This window comes from Coturnix japonica, chromosome 13 (assembly GCF_001577835.2).
Source record: "Coturnix japonica isolate 7356 chromosome 13, Coturnix japonica 2.1, whole genome shotgun sequence".
NCBI classification, from domain to species: Eukaryota; Metazoa; Chordata; class Aves; order Galliformes; family Phasianidae; genus Coturnix; species Coturnix japonica.
Window position 1 is genome coordinate 10,258,672 of NC_029528.1, and position 20,863 is coordinate 10,279,534.

Below are 20,863 nucleotides of genomic sequence, written 5' to 3' on the forward strand. Positions count from 1 at the left end.
TATATACACATGATTAATACAATGTCCAAGTTTAGTTAAATATTAATTCTTAGTATTATCAACCAAGATCCACATTTTTCCACGTTCCCTGGAAACGTTAAGTACCCATTACCTACAGTAAAAGACATGATGTGAACATCCTCTCTTCCTCTATTACGACATTCTCAGCTGAAGGGGAAATGCAAGGATCCCTTCCTGGACTTGCAGATCTTCCAAACAGTTCCATAAAGCAAAGGTTATTACAATGCATTTCCTTTCCCATATCAGACATTCACCACATGTGAATGAATCAAGAGCTAACATTTTACAGATGGCCCAAACAGAACAACATAGCTCATGTAGCCATAGTTATGGCCTTTATGGCCATCAGGGATATGCTTGGCTACCAAGGATTTGTGCTCTGCCCAGTCACTTGGTGGCTCTGAAAAACATATATGCAGTTGTCCATTGTCTTCCAATCACAGGGACTTTGAGGGTATTCATTGGTGCCAAATGGATTAATGGCCAGAGTGAACTTCATTTGCTATAAACAGCCTCACGAGCTCCAAGGGAATGAGGGGCTGGAACCTGATGATCCCTGAGGTCCCTTCTAACCCAAGCCATTCTATGATTCTATCAACACAGGCACACCTCTGTTATGTTCATGAAAGCTATAAATGCCTCTCCAGATTCAGTGCCCCATGGAGGAGCCACATGTATGCAGTGCCCATCTGCTCTAAGAGCAGAATATTTTAACCTTTCCCAGCAGAACTTGCATTTTCCCTACTGGTAAGTTCATCTTCATGGTCGGTGCTACACGTAAAACCAAAGATCAGATATAAATTCATAACACATAGTACACCAGTGACATGTTTGTACCTAACTGCCTTCAACACTTTGTGCAGAGCAGGCACAATATCACATTCCTCAGCAGCAGGATTGTGGACAGCTTGTCTAATGTTAAGTTTGTGTATATGTGAAGACAGGATGTGATGGGTAAGAAGGAAGCTGTGAATCCAAAGAGAAAATAGACAGAAAATGAAACACAGTTATATTCTTGCCTTATATGACTGAGCACTGAATGTGCTGTGTAGGTCCAAGGCTTTTGTGGAAATGTGAGTGTTGTAAATCATGAATGTTTGTTGTTGCCTCTTTGCCTGTACAAAAAATCTCACACATACACACAAACATATGCACACTCTGACTGTCCTCTCCATGGGAAAAACAAGAGGAAAGTAAAGGTTCTTCAATATCATGTCAACTTCCAAGTGATAAAGCCTGTAGTTATCACAAGTTTATAGATTCTAGGCTCTTGGAGACAGGAAAGTGAAAGGGCTGAGAAGCAGCATGGCATTTCACTACATTCCTGACTTCCACCAGACAGCAGCAGAATTTAGCTGTGGCCCATGGCAGTGATATCTGTGTACTCACTAAACACTGACAATGTGAGACTCTGGTTGTAATTAGATCCACCATCAAGACCAAAACCACAGGTGCAAGAATCCAGGTAACCAGCTGGGCCAGCAGCGTTACCATTCTCTGTGGTTAAGAGAGGTGAGCAGTGATGCTGGCCAGTCATCAGCCTGAATGCCCAAGATCCTCCTCAAGCCTGAGGCTGCATATGAGCTGCCCTTGGAACATCTCCAGGGAGTAGCCAGGCATCCTCAGTTCCTGCCTCAAGATGAGCAAATTTTGAACCACTCTACTGCCTTCTGAGCACCACAGAACCTAATTACTTTACTGCATTAGATAATTCCTTCCTTGGAAAAAAAACTGAAATATCTCCCCAGTTTTCAATCCAATCTTATTTAAGTTATGAGCGTGCAGACACTTCCCTGAAAGGAGCTCCTTAAACATCACAGACAGACAAATACACACCCACCTTTACAGAACAGACGGGGCCATATGGGTACCCACATAGAAATCCATTTGGTGTCACGCGTATGTATTACATGATATGCATACCATATGATTTATCATTACTGGGGCCAAAATGAGAGGAGGAAAACTTTCTGAATACTGTAATTCTTTAATGCTCTTAAGGAGCATCAAAAAACAAAGCAGGGGGTGGCAAAACCAAGAACCCCAGCAAAGGGACTGTCTGGTGAGCTGCTCCCAGCCACAGCTCAGATACAGAAGGTGCTGAACGGAGCAGAGGGAAAACTTGTGTGACACAGAATGGCATGTTCTTCTTTTCCTGCAGTCAAGCCAGACTTGGTCAGGCTTCAGCTGAACTCTGGCAAAGTCGGGAGGTCCAGAGAGAGAGAGCGTCAAGTTCATCCCTTTGTACAATTAAAATAGCACTACTGGCTTTGCCAGTATTTCTGTGAAACCACACTCAGGCCTCCACATAACCAGATTTCTATGTTATTTTGGGAGAGAATGGCTCTTTTTTCCTTTTTCTCTCTGAGCAAATAAACGATGATCTCTGACAGTGCCAAAATAAACAAAGTTATGCATTGCTGGTCCAGGAGAAAAATGTCCTAAAATGATTATATCTAACAAAATTAAATTCTTATTAGAAAAACAATGGTCTGCTGGTGTTGAGATAATTACACCGAGGGAAAAAAAATTGCTAAAGAGAACAGTTAATTGGAATTGGATAAATTTAGCAAGTAATACAAACAAATGTATGTTGCCAAATGGAGACGGAAGGCTCCTCCACAATCCCTGCATGGGTTGGTGTGTGTGCAGGGCTACTGTAGGCAATGGTGGCAAAATAAATGTCCATATTTCTAGCAGCTTCATAGAGATTAATAAAGGACAGTGCTTCTTGCAGACTGTGACCATCTGCCCCATGATTTTTTGTAATGCTTTCCAACCTGAATTCTGCAGACCTGTGTTACCTTTCTCTTGGGTCCATCCTGCAGCCATGTGCCATATCCCAGCCCTCCTGCACAGTCACTGCTCATCCCCTACCTATGTGGCTGGGTCCTGATCCACACAAGCAACTGCAGGGGACCAAGCCCTTTTCTGTCTGAGAAGGGCAGGGTGAAACTCATGGCCTGGTTCAACACTGCTGCTGGCATTGTGTCACACAGCCAGCCCATTGAATGCTAGATAATTATTTACTGATGGCTATTCAGAATGCAGTGAAGCTGCCCACTGACACCATGCCCCTGCACCTGGGAGGCTGCAGATGCCCCCTCCCTGTCCTTCAGAGCCTGGTCCTGTCCCTGTTCTAGGGAAGTCTAAGGCTCTAAAACATCACTTCCCTCAAGGGATTGTACTAATTTGATGTCTGAACAGTACATTAATGTTAATTAATGTTTGTAAACGGTGCAACAAGCATCTGTCACTCTGGTGCTCCAACACTCTTTGGATATATCTGCTTTGCTTTAGCCTTTATTTAGCAGTGATTATGTGGTATGTTTGGATTCAGTAAGATTAGCCCCATGTACACAAACACACAGCTAGGTCTGTTCTGTTCTGTACACAGCAAATCTACCAGTGTTTCTAATGCACCAGGCGAGCAGCAGCCAGCAGAGACACAGCCCTGGAGGAAAGCTTCCATGGCTGGGACACACCAGAAGATCTGGAGCAAGCAGCAAGAGCCTGCAGGATGCTTTGGGTGTGTAGTTAAGCAGATGTGCCATGTGTGCATGTAAGGCCAAGAATACAGAAACTTAAGACTGTTTTTCTCTGTCGTTTTGGTGAGTGGTTTTTGTTGCTGTTGCTGTTTTTCCATGAGGCTTTGAGAAGTAATTACACTGTAAACTGTATTACAAATTCTGGAGAAGAAAATTGCAGGTGAACTCTATTTGGAGAGATTATATCATAGCTTCTTTGTCTATACATATGCAGTGCCATTTTTTTTTCTCTTTTAATCGCAGAGACACAAAGAATGGACAGGTATGCATAAAACATGCAATAGATAAAGAATTTGGGGGTAGTTCTATCATTTATATTAGAATTCAGAAAAAATAATAAAGAAGTATAACCCAGTGACAGCAGAATTTGGATTCAGTGAGCCCTGAGGTACCTCTGATACCCTGGAGAATCACGTTTTCAGGTGAGCCTGAGTGTCCCTAAGTAAATCTCTGCAGTGCTTTGCTCCCTGTCTCTCTGTGTTAACAGTGGATCCTCCTGTTCATGCAGTGGTTTTTCCAGATTTCTGCCGAAGTCTGAGTGAACTGAGGGGCAACAGTGAGCACATGTGAAGTAAAACCCTGCAGAAGAAGCCCTGCTCCAAAGGCAGCTGCCAGGAGTGGTGGTGAACACAAGGTTAACACACTGCAGCAGCAGTAAATCCGGGCAGCACCCAGCGTGGCTGTCCCAGCAGCATGGAGTACAGGCGACAGCAGGAGCTCACAGTGTGTCGTCAGGAGCTACAAAAGGGGAATATGGGTGGGAGGGGATATTGCAATATTTTGGCAGCAATATTTTCCCTCCACAACCTCCTGCCATCTCTTAAGAGCCTGGGGAATCAAACCCCAACATTTACATTACAAGTCCACATTCAGAGCGCAGCGCCTAACAGCTGCTTCACCACTAATTGGCTCAGAGCAGCAATTTGTCAACGTTTTTAAGATAATGAGCTTCTCATTTGCTCTCCAGCCATCTATGATCCCAGACAAGGAAACATGCCATGGCTGCTGCACATCCGCTGCTATCAGGATGCACTATGGGGTGGTTTTCCCCCTGCATCCACACCAATCAGTGCAGAAGTTAATCAAGTGCCTTTTGGAGCGTGGCTGGTTACAGATCCTTTGGATGAAAGATGGTATTTAAATATCAGTTATCACAATGATGGGAATGATTATGGGTATTTTATTCCTATTAGCAATACTAAGTAACAGTATTTTTAAATGTGTTGAAATCTCTGCACAGAAAGCAACTGAAGGCTCTAAATACTGCTTGTTAGAATAGCTGGACAAGATGTTTCATTCCAAGTATTCATCCTGTGAAATATGCTTGTAAGTCTGGATGGTTTTTTTCCAAGTTGAAAAGGTCCACTATTCCTCTTTGAAAAACTGCAGCAAAGTTGTTTCATATCATTTCTTCAGGATTTCAGTGTCACTTTAATTTGGCAAGGAAAGTTTAAATAAAAATAAAGCTTTTTGAATCTCCTACAAAGCTTATACACCTTTCTCATGAGCTCTGCTTACCTCCTTGTTAGTCATCCCTAGTGGGGACCTGCAGATGGATGCCTCAGCAAAAAACCTATGAAATCTGAAGGCAGGAGGGAGGTTGCTTTTTAAGTCTTTCTCCATATAAACTAGTAATATATGTCACAACATGTCATTCAGTAATACGGGTGTTCATCTGGCTAACAGCAGGAAGAGCAGCTCTGATAGCACTTCAGAGACATGTCAGGTCTGCTTTGACAAGGGAGGGAAAGGCAGGCTGCTGAGTGCCTCAGTCCCGGGGCTCGGGAAGCTCAGTGTGACCCCCAGCCTGCCCTCCTGCAGCCCTAGCAATAAGCAGCACCCAGCACTGCCGCTGTTGCAGAAATGCTGCCACAGCCTGAAGCAATGATGGAGCACCTGGTAGGATGGTAGGGCCAACCCAGGGGAGCTCAGGTGCATGCATTACAGCCAGATAACCAGAAGAGGTGGAGCCATGATCCACCCCTTCCCAGATCTCATTTAAGGGCTGGCAGTAGAGGTGAGGGTATCTTGCTGGGGATTCCTGCCTACGTGAAGCTTTCCCAAGGTGAGTTTATCCTTACTTGTTGCAGCCTGCTATCCCACTGTCAGTGCTGTGTTTCCCATTGCATTACGGAGCTACACACAACAATTTCCCTGCTAAAACAGTGTCATGGAATTATCTAGATCAGTCTATGTCTGTGATAGGAGCAGTAGGCCTGTAGGCCCCCCGGCCCCAAAGAAGAATGGGAAGGGAAAGTGGTAAGGAGGTGGGAGCTGGACTTAATGAAAACAAACAGAGCAACAGCAATGATCTAAGAAGGAAAACTTATTTTACTAACTGTGATACTTGAATTGCTCTACCAATATAAATCTCATTCTCTTCAAAGGCTCCCTATGCTGATAAGGATTCAGACAACTCTTTCCAAACAGAGCTACCAAGAGAAACTCATTGCTGCCTGGCACCCAGCAGGTTCAGGCTGTTGTGGGTAAGCAACAACAATGAAGAAAGCCAAAGCAGAAGTGATTTGCTCTGCTGCTCTGCTCATACCTGTCCAGTGATATGCAGCACAGGTGCAGGATCGATGCTGTGGTGAGCAAGACGTCAAGGGATGTTCGGACAAGGCAGAACATCTCCCCATAGATCCAGTTGTCCTGGACCAACTCAATGGCTCCAAATGGCATCACCAGTACTGACACCAGCAGGTCCGCAAAGGCAAGAGAAACAATGAAATAATTGGTCTTGATTTTCCTGCAAGACAGGTAACAAAATGAATAGTTTCAACACAACATCTTTCAATGTGAATGGAGATCTTGGCTTGTGATTGGGTCTGATTTGCTTCATCATACAGATAGCTCCTCTTCAATGAATGTCCCACTTCATATTGTCTCCCCCAGCTTGTTCCTGGTTTTTACAGCTAAACAACCCCTGTTTCTGCTGCATGAGCACATCTTCCTGCTCACATATAGGAGGTAAATAGATGCCCACAGGCCTCTGTATCTGGCTCAGTTTTGTGGGCTGCAATGAAGAGTCTGGGGATGAGGAGTGAGATTTTATTTTAACTTGTATATTGAGTGAATCCTTCCACAAAGCACTCAGCAGAACCTAGAAGCTATCATTTTAACTCGAAGAGTACTTTTAGAATCATAACAATAAAATAGAATTAAATCCATTAAGAATCCCACACAGAATGTGAATAGAGGCTGCTGAATATCTCACTGCAGTCCTTGGGCTGCTATGACAAAGCTCAGGGGCAGGAGCCAGCCTGGGGACAGGAGTTTTGCAGGTGAGCTGCAGGGAACATCTGCTGGCTGCAGCAGCGCTTGGGGTGCTCATTTTTTGGAGGGGATGTTTGTTAGAAGAGAAATGGGAGATGGAATCAGGCACTGTGTTCAGCTCTGTCTGTAATTGATCTATCTGGCTTTGACACTGAGCTCTACACAAGTAGGGGATGGATACTGCAGTGGCCCAATGTCACAATGCAGATCTGAGCTCGGGGGTGCATACATGGGGCTCCCACCTGAAATGTGTCAGCACCAGGTGCTGCGTGGGCTCACCTGAGCTGCCTGTCCCGGCACACAGCCACCATCACCAACAGGTTCCCCAGGATGGCCATCAGGATAACCGCAGAGATGAAGGTGAGCAGTACGATCTTCTCTGCTACACTGAAGCCCTCACTCGAACTTGGGTGGGAGCAGAAACAAGGAAAGAAAAGACACATCAGAGCACAGACACTACAGAGCAGAGGGCTGCAGGTGTCTGCCTGCAGTTTGGCATCACAGCAGCAACCAAAGAACAAGGGGCAGCCTGGCATCTTTTGTTGTTTTTTCACTTAGGAGTTGTTCCAGCATTAGGTAAAAGAAAACACATTTGTTAGAAGGAAGTGCACAGTCTTTCTACCCTGAAAACAATAATTTCCTTCTTTTAGTGGAAAGAAAGAAAAGAATAATGTGCCAGTATAATGTTGGGAGTATTTGAAGTCTGTATTCTTACAACTATCTCGTTAAACATTTTACTTCTTTTCTCTGTTTAGGAGCCTGCAAAACAGGAGGGCAGCAAACAGCGTGCAATGAATGTTGTTCAGTTCCTCACAACATCAATAATTACAAAATCACTTACCCCTTTTTCCTTTTAGGCTATTTCTTCTGACATATCCAGAACCAAAGGCACCTCAACCCAACACTCATGTATTTCCACAGTACATCACAGTGGTGAGAAAGGATGCCTGCTCACAGCATCATGTGGGGCTGGAAGTAAGCTGGCATTAAAAGCAGAACTCAACACTGATCCAGCAGGGAGATTTCTTCACTGCGTATGGAGCTGGCACTCAGCACTGGGATTAATGTGGTGAGATTGCTCAGGTAATTGAAAAATTGAACGGCTATTCTGTTTCAATTTGAATTCCTCTGGGGTCATGTTTTATTTACTAAATGCAGCCCAGACTTTGACACTTCATCTCACTGAGTTCTCTTTATTTATTTATTTATTTATTTTGGGCAAAGCTAGAAAGGATTAGAAGCTCTGCTGCAGTCTCATCTCCAGTGCCTGTACCATCTTAATAGGCTTCTTATGGACAACTTCAGGCTGCCTGCACTGTGAAGCATCACATTAATCACAACCTCTGTCCCCAGCACTACTCTGAGTCTGACTCTTGCTCGCTGTTGGTTGTGCTGTTGGGTCAGATCACAGCCTGCTGAGGCTGCAGACCCACAGTCTGTATGAACACTGTCCTAGGAATGCTTGGAGTTTTCAAGTTTTACAAGGAAATACGTCACTGCATGTCGATCCATCCAGATGGGTGAGGATGTCCATGAGCAAATAAGGAAGAAGAAAGGAGGCATACAGCATTGGGCTGATCCATGCTGCAGTGATCTGGCTATAATAAGACAGAGGTCCAAGGCAGTTGCATGCCTTAGCTTTGTAAATGTATGTCCTTATGCCAAGCAAAGCTTTCTCACCCATGAGAGCACACACAGCTTTTAATTTGCAACAGTCTTATGAATTAAAATCAGGAGTTTAACAAATGTCACATTGCATTGGTAGACAGGTGTCTCCCACCCCTTTGTGGAGTTTTGGGGCCAAAATATTCCTGAGTACTGCTAGCCCCATGTGCCTTTGGACATGGATTTTTGGGGTACCTGTGGGTACATAGAGAGGTGTGGGTTCTCATGCAGAGGATTCTCAGTAAGGCAGAAGGATTTGTCCTATCTTAGGTGAATGGTTGCAGCCAAGGCAACAACTGCACCTTCTGCCCTAATGGTTTTCAGAGCTAATGTCAGACAATCCAGTCCTCCTTAATGGAGGAAGGTCACAGGGTTATGTTGACAGGCAGGCGTAGTCATAGATTCACATTCAGTAAGGCACTTTTGTGCAAGCCAATTATAGATACAAAGATAGGAGAAAGGAAAAATCAAGAGTGTGTTTTATTCAGCATCTGAAAGAGTTTGCTCTTAATTAGAAAGAGTTGTCTACTGGACTTAGCACAACTTCTAAGAGGGCAATTAAGGCTCTAAGAGGCTTTCTGAGCAGTTGGTAGCTCTGGGCAAATGCTGCTGCACTCAGAAATGTTGACAAGGCTCTGTCAGAACTAAGTGTGGGTTTCCCAGCTTTTGTTGTGTTCCGGCTGCCCTGGGTCATTAGTTCTTGGACAACTCCTGAAATGAGTGGGTTTTGTTGCTGCAGCTCTTGTAATTGCTGCCTGCAATTTGCTTACATTAATCTAGTCACACCTCCTCCCATCTGATGGAAGAAAAACCCATCTGCCCAAAGGCTCTGCCTCATCCATCATCCTGTCCTTGACAGCGGCCTGTAGGAAATGAAATGTCCACATGCATATAGCAGCACTCTCTCATGCTGTAAATGTCTGTGTCATAGTGGTTTTGTGTCAAATGACTGTTGGTGAATTCCTCTGGTCTGACTGTTGAATTCTCAGCATATGGGGGATACAGTCTCTGGACAGCTTTCCTTTATCTAGCAGTAGTGGCTAAATGCAAAGTCAGGAACATGGAATCAGTTTCCATGCTTTTCAATCGCCCCCAGTTTTATACACAGGTATATAAAGGTATTATAAAGGTAATAGGCATCCAATTCCTTATCCCAAGTCTCTCTACAGAAGCTTCTACAGAAGGACGTCTGTACCACTTTCCCACTCCCCTCCATGTCAATCTGATCTATTTCCTTTCCCTCCAAAGCGGAGTCAAGTGTTGGAGATTTTGGAAGGCTGCAAGGTAGGAGCTGCTGGCAGTCAGACCTACATTGCAGTGATGTGCTTTGGAGAACGAGCATCTTGGAGCATCTGGTGCTCGGCTCATGTGCATAGTGCTTGTTGGGATGCACAAGGTGATTCCTTGCTGGAGCACATGTTAATTGTGTAGACAGAGGTTGTACAGCTGGGGAAGGGCAGACATTTGCCTGCATCAGTACAGCAAGCAAAGCTGATGTCCAGAGACTTCATTAATATGTTCATCAGCAGGAGAAGACATCACAGAAATTAGAGGCAAAAGAAAAAGACAGCTTCAAAGGCAGATCTCAGCCACAGGCCAGCTAGCTGGGTATGGGGCAGATGAAAAGCTCGGGAACAATAGGGATGCTGGAATCAAAGGCACCTCCAGGAGCTGTAATTGTGCCTGCCTAAATTGAGCCCTCACAATAGGCAAACTCCACGGCTGCGTCTGTAAAATAAAATGTCACACTGCATGGAATGGCTCCTCACAAAAGATGTTCCTTCTCCCTGAGTGTGGCAGTGCACATATGCTGGCATGGCAGTAGAGAGAATGACGATGTTTATACAGAGCCAGGCAGAGGGCTAGATTTCTATTCTGTCTTATCTAGCTTTGCTCATCCTTCTGCTGTTCCTACGCAACTCTCATCTCTGTGTTATTTGAGCACCTTGTCTCTCCCTGCAGTGTGTACAGATGGGAGAGTCTGCTTGTGAGATCTCCACAAAAAGCATTTCTCCCATGGCCCATGATAGCGCTCCCCTGGGGAGTGTTAAATAGTGTACACAGCGCTTGGGGTGAAGGAAGGGCGTTCCTCTGGAATATGGTTTTGCTCATCTGCTTTTTGATCTATCATCAAGTAGGAAGATTTGTTAATTATTCATTCTCCGTAATTCGAATCTGTTAATAATGGAAGAAGTGGATATTGCTGTAAATTAAAATCAATGGTTTGCTTAACTTCTTTGATCAAACCTGAGCGCGAGCACAGTTCTGTTTAATAAAGCAGAGATTGATGGGTTTGCTATTACAGGGAAATGAGATTCAGACAAAATGATTGTCGGTTAGTAGGAATATAGAAATCGCTTAAGAAAGGAATATAGAACCGCTTAGAAATACTAACATGGAGTGAATGCTTAAAACCCACGTGGGTATATTTAAAAACTTCTTCCGTGTGGTTGTTAATATTATTTAAAATAGTGTAATTTTTTTTAAGCTCAAATTCTACTTTCCTAACTGACCTCAAGTGCTTCTGCTGTGTTGGTATGGCTGCCTACGTTACCCCTCTGGTTTCTGGAACAGGTCACAACCCAACTTCCCTACAATTGCAGAGGGATAAAATGACCAATGAACAGCACAGAGCACCTTGAGCACTGCAGATGTGATGTGATGAGGGAGACAGAAAACAGAGCAGATGGAGAGGAGATGACGCACGGGGGCTGGATGGCCAGAGAGCCATTTCCTGACCACAAGGGAAAGATTCTGCCCGCAGAGGTGACGTGGAGCATCACCTGGAGGCAGCTGGGCACCTCCTGAGCACCTCATAGCAAAGTGCTTGTGTAATTGTCAGTGATTCAGAGCCCAGAGCTGTGAGTGTTACCAGGTTCCCTTAGACTTGTTCCTTGATTTAGCAGTGGCCTCAAGGGAAGTGGGGAATGCTGGAAGAGCCCGTCTGCTTACTGCAGCCAAACCATGGCTTCTCACTCTGTAACTCCAGGTGACACGTGATTTCATGCAGTCCTTTCACTGCGAGTAAGCTGTTATTTGCCTCTTCTCCTCTCTACTCCCCTAATTATTCCAAGGCATAAAAGCAGAGGCTGATTGTTAAACACTTAAAAATCAAGATATGTTATTATATGAGTAAACCTAACAATGCGCATCTCAGCACAGAAACATGACAATAGGGAAGACATTATTTGATCTATGGCTTTCTAGCTGTTACCATATTCTTTTCTACTGCCACCTAAAAATATTAATCAGAAATCAGCGCTAATGCAGAAGCAATTCAAATCGCTGCCTTCACTTCAGATTGTGCATATGGCAAGACCACACCTAGCAAAATCAATTATGTACTTCACTTCTGTTTTAGAAACTGATTGAAAGTAATTAAATGAGTGAAAAGCCACAAATATACAGCAATCCAGGTATCAAAATAACTTCTCTCTTTTAACTGAGGACATTGCAGAGCTGGGGGGGGCAGGAAGGGATAAGGACTTCCTTTAGTGCTGAACCTTGGAAAAGTTGTGCAAACCAACTTGCTTTCATTGCAGTGTGGGAATTAAGCTCTGCCCCATTGCAGACAGTAGCAGGCCAAGAAAGACCACGAGTTGCAAAACAAGGGTTTCAGGTCACCTCCCCCTGGGCAAAGCTCCTGTGCACATCACTGGTACCGCACCCCCGCTCCACACATCATCTCCTGCAAGAGCACTTCAGAGGATTCAGTGCTTCAAGCAGTTGATAATGCTGATCAAAATCAATTGTCAAGATGAAGGGAGGAAGACAGGTGATTTCAATGTTTCAAACACCGCTGCGTGTGGGCTGTGCAGTCAATCAGGTGCATGCCAACAGCGCTGCGCTCAGAAGCAGGTGAGCACTGGGGCTGCTGGGCGCTGTAGGACAGCCCTGTACATTGCATGCACAAGGGTCCCAAGTAACAGCCCCAAAGGGAAGGAGCTTCCTGACAGTCCATGCAATCATCCCCTCAGTTTGCCTCAGTGTACCTTGCCTGGATGACCAATGTCGGACTGAAGACTGAGCAATGCAATCCTTTATAATTATCTGCATACAGAGGGAGGTCTGAGACCTCGGCAGCATGAGAAACTTGTAATGTGGTATGTGAACACGTGCTGAGCTAGGAAATAAACCCCAGCACAGCAACTGCTGGGGTGCTGCTTGCACCTTGATGGCCTCAGCCCTGGCAGCCCATCTGCAGCCACAGCCACAGCCACTGCTATTCCATGTAAAACAAAGGACAAAAATCCTGGCTCGGCTCCTTCTCAATCAGCAGATCAAGCGTTACATAATTTACGCCCACATATGAGAGGATATTGCCACGAGGCTGATGCATGTAGGTACAATCCTTAAAAGCCATTAGGCTGTCACCTAAAATATAAGCTAAAATTAACTTATGAAATTAGCACTAGATTAAGCTTGTGCTGTTTGCATGGAGGAAGGACAGCTGCTGCCATTGCTCTGTTTGTGATCTACCAGCAAATACTGTAAGCCATCTCCTGTGCAAAGAACTGCACAAACACGAGCAATAGTTGGAACACAGCGCTGTGTTTTTTAACTTACATTCTGTTCCAGCTTTTCCTATTTAGCTCCCAGTGTCCCCTCCAAACACTGAATATTCCCTTTTTATTTCTACATACACATAACAATGCTGTTTGAATATGTGGGACCTGCTTATCATAATGAGGTTAGCAAATGCTCTGCGACTAGGGAAAAGCAAGTATCTGGTTTAGGCACGAGCAGGAATTTAAGCACACTGTGAAATGCAGTAGAGATGTTGTAGCAATCATTTCTCCTTTGAAAATGCTGAATAAATCCAAAGATCAAACAGACCTTTAATCAGAAATTTTTTGATCAGTTTGCAATTAGAATTGTTCCACAGAAGTAAAACCACCACACCTACTGAATGATGTGTGTCGGCTTAGTAGGGAACTGAAGATGATGAAAGAAGCACGAAAACAAACGTTGCTTTTGTTGTACGGTCTGTGTTAATGATACGGTCAGCCTCTCTTTTCCAGATGAGTGACTCCTGCCTACCCCGTGTCATACAGCAGTCTTAAACAGAGCAGGCTGTGTTCAAAGGACTCTTTGCTCAGGAGACCTGATCAAGTGAAGCACCTTCTTTTCCCAGTACTTTCAAACAAGAATGTCTGTCATTCAGCTATCAAGCCAAATAATTTTACTTTACAGAGACATGAGCAACATTATTTCTATTAGATAAATACATACCTCAATCTTTAGTCTCAGCAGATTAGATGCTGGGAGGAATTGAATGTATTTGATACAGATCTATGAAAAACCTCCTCTAGCATGGGAGTGAGTTGGGCAGTCCAATTTAGGCTCACATTCACCACACTGAGTGTCCCATGTGCTCACAGAAATCTGTGCTTCTTGCAGTGACCAGCTGCAATAGCAGAGTGTGCTGAGACTGAGCGAGCAGAGCTTGCAAGGATGAGCTGCTGCTCCTGAGCTAAAAGCATTTGTTTGCTCGGCTTTTTATTGCTTCTGCCGTTAAATTGAAAAAGTGAGTCCTGCTCCATCCACACGCATGTTTCCCAAAGATAACTCTCAAAACACCATAACAGCAGTTCTTAGTATTTATCAACATTTCGAGTTTGCATTTTCAGACCAGGAAAAACCTTTGCTCCCATGTTTGCCCAGAGTGTGTAAATTGCAAGACTTCCAGATTAAAAAGCATGAAAATTCCCCCTCTGCTCTTGTAAGCAATATCTGCACTCAAGGAAATACTGTTCAATGAGAGGCATTCATTTAAGGCCAGTGGGAGAGTCCTGGAATCAGGCTGTACATGAAAAGATCCAGGCTGTGTACTTTTCCCCCTGCTTGTTTACACCTTGAACAATAAAAGTCATATCCAGCTATTGGCTGTGTAGCTTCTAATATTTCCTGGACAGCTTCCCAGTTTCAAGAGTCTAGAGAAACAAGAGAGTTTCTTGCTGTCACCCCCGCTAATGGAAGACTTGGCACAGACGAGTTAATACGTACATTGATTTCTGGAATACATTTCATTTGAGAGTGTCCTTAACACCCCTCAAGGCTCTCAGGCACGTGGAAATCAGTTCACTCATTCAATGAAAGACAATAGCAGGAAGTACTTTTCTTTGAGGACAGCACAGGAGAGTGTCCCATCGAGCTTTGTGACGGCCCAGCATGGTGCAGATGTAAACTGCATGTAAAACTTGTAAAAACTTGTAAAACTGAATGTTGTAGAGGCCAAAGTAAGCAATGAGCAAAGGTCTGGAAGGCTGAAAACTGATAAAATAGAGTGGAAACATAGGAATCATGTAAGGGTTTAAAGTCCCGTGGAAGTGCAAGACTCTGTGTGTTGGCTGTACTGTATATGACCATAGATGTAAAGTTTTGAGGCAAATGGAGGAGAAAGAGGTTGGCTGTACCCAGCTTCTTAGATACACCCAGATAATGATATCACAACAGAGTTCTCAAGTATCAATGGACCAGCCAGACAAAAAGCTCAAAAAAGGTAACAAGCAACTAGCAAGCATTTGTTTTTGTAGGTAAATTTGCCATGTCAGAACAGAGAAACTGGATCCCAACCCAGGGTCTGCAGATCCCTACCAGCACTGAGCAGCCAAACTGCTCTGCCAGGCGTTGCTAGGGAAGATGTTCTCATCTCTTAAACTCTCTGCTTAGGGGTCTGCAATGTGGTTGGCAACTTAATACTCATGAAACTCTTAATATAGCGATGTTTCTGGAAAGCACTTTCACTGAGGGTGAGTACAGAAGGTTATGTTATGTTTTGGAATTAGTTTTTTGGTCCTGTGAACTTTCTTACTCATTTCAGTAGCTGAGCGACACTAATAGCCACATCAGTTTACAGCTCTTAGCTCCAGTGGAAACTTGTGTTTCACAGCATGTCTGTTCTAAACAGATCCTCACACTGCTGCAAGGAGATGATGGCAGCAACGAGGGCTCTGAGCATGCATGGTTTACAGGGAGAAGTACAAACAATACACAAACACTGTACTGGACTAGAGCCACTGTGCTGGGCTTAGGAAAGCATACTGAACAGTAGTTGAACTGCAAGAACAGGAAAAAATCATGTTTCATTGTAGCTGCCAGCCCTTCCTGAGAATCACATCCCCATTATGGGCCATAAAAATGGAAATTGCAAATAATGGCAGTAATGGGACCAAATCTATCCCAGCTGTTTGTGAATGGAGAAAATAGTGTGTTCCTCCACTCTAGCAAGACACAGAATACCTCAAAAGCAGTTTCATCCCCAAGGAAGCAAGGCAATCAGTTTATTTTCCAAGGATCTCTACCAGCAAAGAGGATGGGCATATCCTGATGCACGAGCCCCAAAGAAGCTTCTGTGGTGCAGACTGGAAAAGAAATAGCCCTTGCATCCCTCACACCATTTCCTTTTCACAGGGAAACTCAAAACTTGTCTGCACTCCTGTGACATCCTCTGCTTGCGTAAGTCCTCCAAATACCCCAAGACTCTGTATGAGGCTATGCAGATACTATCAGACAGCTCATGGTCAGTTTTCCCACCGCTCAGAGCTATCATCAGTACTAAAGACTTCTTGACCAAGTCAACATGAACTATGTAATTCCTGCCTATTTTCTCCTTGCATTTATTTATCGTCCTATTAGACTCCCTACTGAGCAGAAAGAGAGCCTGTTTCCAGATAAGTCCTTAAAGTTCATGAGAAGAGTTAGCCCTTGACAGGTCTCCAGGCTAATCTACTGACAGTGAGTGATGAGCTGGCCCATCACCACGGCCCCATGGTCTCACTGTGGAAATACAGCTTTGGAAATAAGTAGCCTTTGTGTTCTCAGGTCCTGGCCTTTAAAACAAATTTGAAGAGAAACTAAATGTCAATAGATATAAATCTGAAGATAAGGAGATAGAAAAAACATCAGCTGAGCTCTAAAAACCAACTGGGAGATCATGCTAAGGAACTGGGGATGTGGTGAGTAATGTGTTTACACCCATTGGACTTCTGGAACTGGATTTTAAAAGAGCTCAGACTTACGAGGACATACTAAACAGTGCTTTTACATCCATCCAGTGCCATTCTAGGGCAGAGACCCAATATTCCAGTGGGGAAGGTGGGCTGTGAAACTCATACAGCCAACAAACAGATACCTGATGTATTAACACTTTGGGGCAATGGAAAAGCAAGGAAGGTGTCTGTATCTGCACAGACAGGGATGAGCTGTAATGCACTGCTAAGTGAGAGGTGACAGAAGAGTGGATAGGACTGAAAATCAGCTAAGACTTGCTTTCAGTGTTCTCATATTGGCACAAGCTCATGTGCCCAGGGAAGAGAAAGGCCCAGCTTGGTTCAGCCCCATTCCTGCACTGTGATCCATGAACAGACGGACATCTAGCTATTTCAAAGCACCCTGCCCTCCCCATCCCTCACCAGCAGCAACCAGAGTTCTTTCTCCCTTTCTCCTCTCTGAGGTTACAACTATGCCAAAGTGCAGTTAAAAGATCAGCTGCTGGTTTATTTACCATTGGTATTCAGACATGGAGCTGGTCGTGTCCCCAGCATGACTGGAGAGTGCTGAGATCACATTCTTAAGGGCTTTTCTGCAAAGGAATCTTGTTTATTTTTAAATTTCAAGATTTACCATTCCTGAGATGTGAGAATTAGAGAAGCATCTGACAGACAAGATCAAATTCTTCCTGTTGTCCAAGCACCACATCCCAGGAAGGTCTTGACTTTCATAGGCCATGCTAAGCTTTAAGTCGCTGAGAAAGGAGCAAAACTGGGATCAACTGCAGTCATCTGCAACAGGCAGACCAAGCACCTCCCATTGCTGTGCTCACAAGTGCAGCAGCTTGGCCTTCAGGTATTTGGTTTGCACTCACGCAGTCCAATACTCTCTGAAAGCTTCAGCTAAGTAGAGTCCTGTCCATCGGGTGCCAAAGCTTGTGTTGAGACAGCGGTCTCATTTAATCAGGATCTGACACTGGGAAGACAGAGGAGATGTGATGGCAAGTCCTTGGTTAACAGATGGGGCAAGACAGTGATGGAGGTTCAGACCCGTGACAGTTTGCCAGGCACAGAACTGGTGATTCATCGCCACAGAACAGTAAGAACAAAATAAACAGTGTAAAGAGTGCCCTTAGTAAGAACTGGAGTATTGGTCTTATCTGTACAGGAGATGCACTCTGCTCCAAGGTGATAGTCTATCAACAGTCTCTGATACCACCCCATAGCGTGCCCTATTTCTTGGCCAGGAACAAAGCACTAAATATGTTTTGATTTGGTATATCTTTCCTATCTGAGACACTATAAATGTCCTTTCCAAAGACATGACTGGCTCCTTCTGCAGCAGGGATCTGAAGTAACAGCTCAGTGCAGCTCACAGCACCACAGCCTGATCCCCAAGGTGGCAGAGAGATCTGCCCAAGACCTGGGGACTGTTCTGCCACTTTCCTGATGTCACTCGTGGAATTTTAACTAAGTAAAGAGCAAAAGCCATTAGATTTCAGCCTATAGCTATGCCAGCACCCCTCTCATTTGGAGCACAGCTCTGTGTCTGTGGCAGTGACATAAAGTCCCATCAATACAACACACTGTGGCTCACCAGTGCTGGCAAAGGGCCTCTCATACAGCTCAAGTTTGGCAGCAGCCCTGCCTCAAGAGCCTTGCCCCAGGTTCCTTAGGAATGTGATCTTGAGTACAGCTGGTTCCAGAAGTCCCAAAGCTGCAGACAGATGGAGTTTTGCCAGCCTCACACAGAGGAACATCCCAGCTATGCATTACATCCTTACCCTGTGAGGGGCTCAGCGTACACAGCCCCTCTGCACCCTCTGACAAGCAGCATGGAGCAGATCCATCTCCTTGCTCCACAGCTGCTGTACAGGAGCACGCTATTGATTTGCAGAAGCTAGAGCTGGGTTTAAAACTTCCATTAATTAAGTGTTGGCGGAGGTGTTTGGAAAGACATTCTGATAAATACAGTGCTATAAAGTGTTTCCCTAGAAACTGAGGAAAGAAGTTTAACAATAAGGAAAGCACCCAGGCTGGTAACAGCTATTGCTTCTGCTGAGCAGTGCCTGGGCTGTGCAGGGGGGTCAGGACAGAGGACTTGCTCAGGGCTTCTTTGGCTACTGAGCATTTCTGGTGCTCTGCTGATCACCAGACCCCTTTGGGGGATGCAAACAGGGAAAGGGGCTCTCTGCATTAAGTCCCTAAGTCTGTCTCCCTGGAACAGCACAGACACATGCAGTGCGTATTACAGGGATGAAAGCTGGTCTTCCCCTAGAGAGGCAACTAGGAATAGAAGAGTGCTTGAAGTTAATTCTGGCCTATTAAGTGACAGTTTAGCCTGGTGTTTCTCACCTAAACTGAAATATGATCAAAGGCCTTGAAATAAACACTGATTTAATGGCTCAAAGCGTAGAAGCTGGAAAGGTTTTGAAAAGAGCTTGCGTATATATGAGAATAAACACAAGCAGTCTACTTGAGGCATCCTAAGCTTCTTTCTTTCTACGAATCCCCATTGTCAGGGCACTCGGTCAGCACACAGGCTCTCAAAGCTTTCTGCTCTCTAGAATCACTAAATGAAATGCTCTTTTTGTCCCATCCTCTTGGCTCAGAAAGACATCCACCTCTGCTTGCAGCCCCAGTTTCCTCTGCCCCTTTCTACAGAGAACCCCCAGAGTACCAGCTTTAGGCAACGAATCCACATCACAGCTGGTCACCAGCAGCCCTGCTCCCATAGCCAGGAAAGGAAGGAGCCTGCTGGGTCAGCAGAGAAAGCTCCAGAATGGAGAATCAGAACAGAATCATTGAATATCCCAAGTTGGAAAGGATCACTCTTGAAATCAAAAATGTGGATCATCAAGGCCAGCTGTCTTCAGAAATACCTGGTGCTCACTGTCCCTCTGGATGAGGGCTTTGGGAACAGCAGCTGGGTTAAATAATGGAGTATTTTCTTTGCTTCCAAACACAACTGATTCAACCAATTTGATTCCTTCTTCCCTCACCTTGCTTCTCATTTCTCAAAGTCAAGACAAGATTAATGAACCCCACAGTTCTGCTGGAGGGCTCTGCCTTCTTCAGGATACTTCAAGCCACAAAAATATCCACAAAAATACCTTCAGCAAGCAGAGAACTAAAGCTGAAAAAGCCAAGTTCAGAAGCAATTAACATCAATCTAAAATTCAGCTGTTTTGGGGGCTCAGTTTAAAAATAAAAAGCAATTACTGTTGTGACAAACTCAAGTAATATATTGTTTCTCCAAAGTTAATCTAGCAAAAGGAGTCTGCCTTCACCAACAGCAACAATAAAAAGGATTATATAAAAGCTATTTGCTTGCACTGAACTTTCTAGTAATGTTAGTCCAAAAAACTTATTTCTCAGGAGCATATCAGCCTTTGCCTGGCACTTGAGGAAGTAAAAACTCTTCCATACAGCATGAGCAACATAGACCAGCTCTGACCATTCTCACAAACATCCATTCAAACACCAGAGACTTCCCCATCCTTGCCCATGAGTGTGAGAAGATCCCATCCTCTGCTTCTACTCTCCCAGTTAGGGAACTGGAAAGTCATAGTGCTAAGGAGAAGGGATCCGTCACAGCTTTCAGATGGCAGAAGAGGATTTTGCCACTGTGGTTAATGGTGGAGGCACCTTCAGGAGCTCCTGCCCCTTGGCAGCTAACAGCTGTAGTGAGCATTAAATGCTGCTGGGCTGGAGCAGGGCAGTCGGAAGGACCATCTCACATTTGCTTATGAACATGATCGATACATACTTTTATACAATTGCTTGAAAAGAGGAGAATAAAGAGAATAGGGTTTTTTGTTTTTTTTCTGTTCTACAGCTCATTCAAGGGCTCAAGTTTTCACTCCAAACCACTTGACAGTATCTCATTAACCTACTGCATATAATAAATGCTCCCAATAACAATCACCAAGTCACAAGAAATTGAAAAATCCTATAAAATATAAATAGAAATACTTGCAGGCTCATTTATTTTTCAGCTCTAGTATTAAAGAAAATGAGGCCTGCCACCCCTCTGTGATAAATACAAGTCCCAGCACTGACTGTCAGACATTTCCAGGAACGTATCTCTAGCCTCACACTTTGTAAAATACATAACCATTTTCTTCCACGTAAAGGAAACATCTGTAAAGCTGAATCTGCCTGCAGCATTCAGATAGCTGGAGAGATGTAAAGCTGTTCCCCACTGAAAGGCTTGGCATCCCCTGGGGCGCTGCATCAAACCCATATAATGGCAGGAGGATGAGCGTGCTGCTTCCACAGTGCTCAGCTCTAACAAAGCCAACCTGTCCTTCTGGCTTCTGTCCTCACGTTGTCAAACAGCATCTTGTTTCCCCACACTTT

The 20,863-nt window shown here is 44.5% G+C and overlaps 1 protein-coding gene and 2 long non-coding RNA genes across 4 annotated transcripts in view; 2 read left to right on the forward strand and 1 right to left on the reverse strand.

Moving 5' to 3' along the window:
• The window catches only part of HTR4 (5-hydroxytryptamine receptor 4), an 85,778-nt gene that overhangs the window by 39,238 nt on the left and 25,677 nt on the right, over positions 1-20,863 (reverse strand). For both annotated transcript variants that reach the window (XM_015876096.2, XM_015876097.2), the window contains exons 3-4: positions 7,125-7,250; positions 6,118-6,318 (exon numbers count right to left, since the gene is read on the reverse strand). In XM_015876096.2, the coding sequence (XP_015731582.1) occupies positions 6,118-6,318; positions 7,125-7,250 (327 nt within the window). The remainder of the gene's footprint in view (positions 1-6,117; positions 6,319-7,124; positions 7,251-20,863) is intronic.
• LOC116654063 lies at positions 5,606-6,207 on the forward strand. Its single transcript, XR_004308933.1, has 3 exons — positions 5,606-5,634; positions 5,957-6,055; positions 6,126-6,207. It is a non-coding gene; the product is annotated as an uncharacterized LOC116654063 (long non-coding RNA).
• Positions 7,122-11,731, forward strand: LOC107320356. Its single transcript, XR_001558230.2, has 3 exons — positions 7,122-7,205; positions 7,703-7,928; positions 11,085-11,731. It is a non-coding gene; the product is annotated as an uncharacterized LOC107320356 (long non-coding RNA).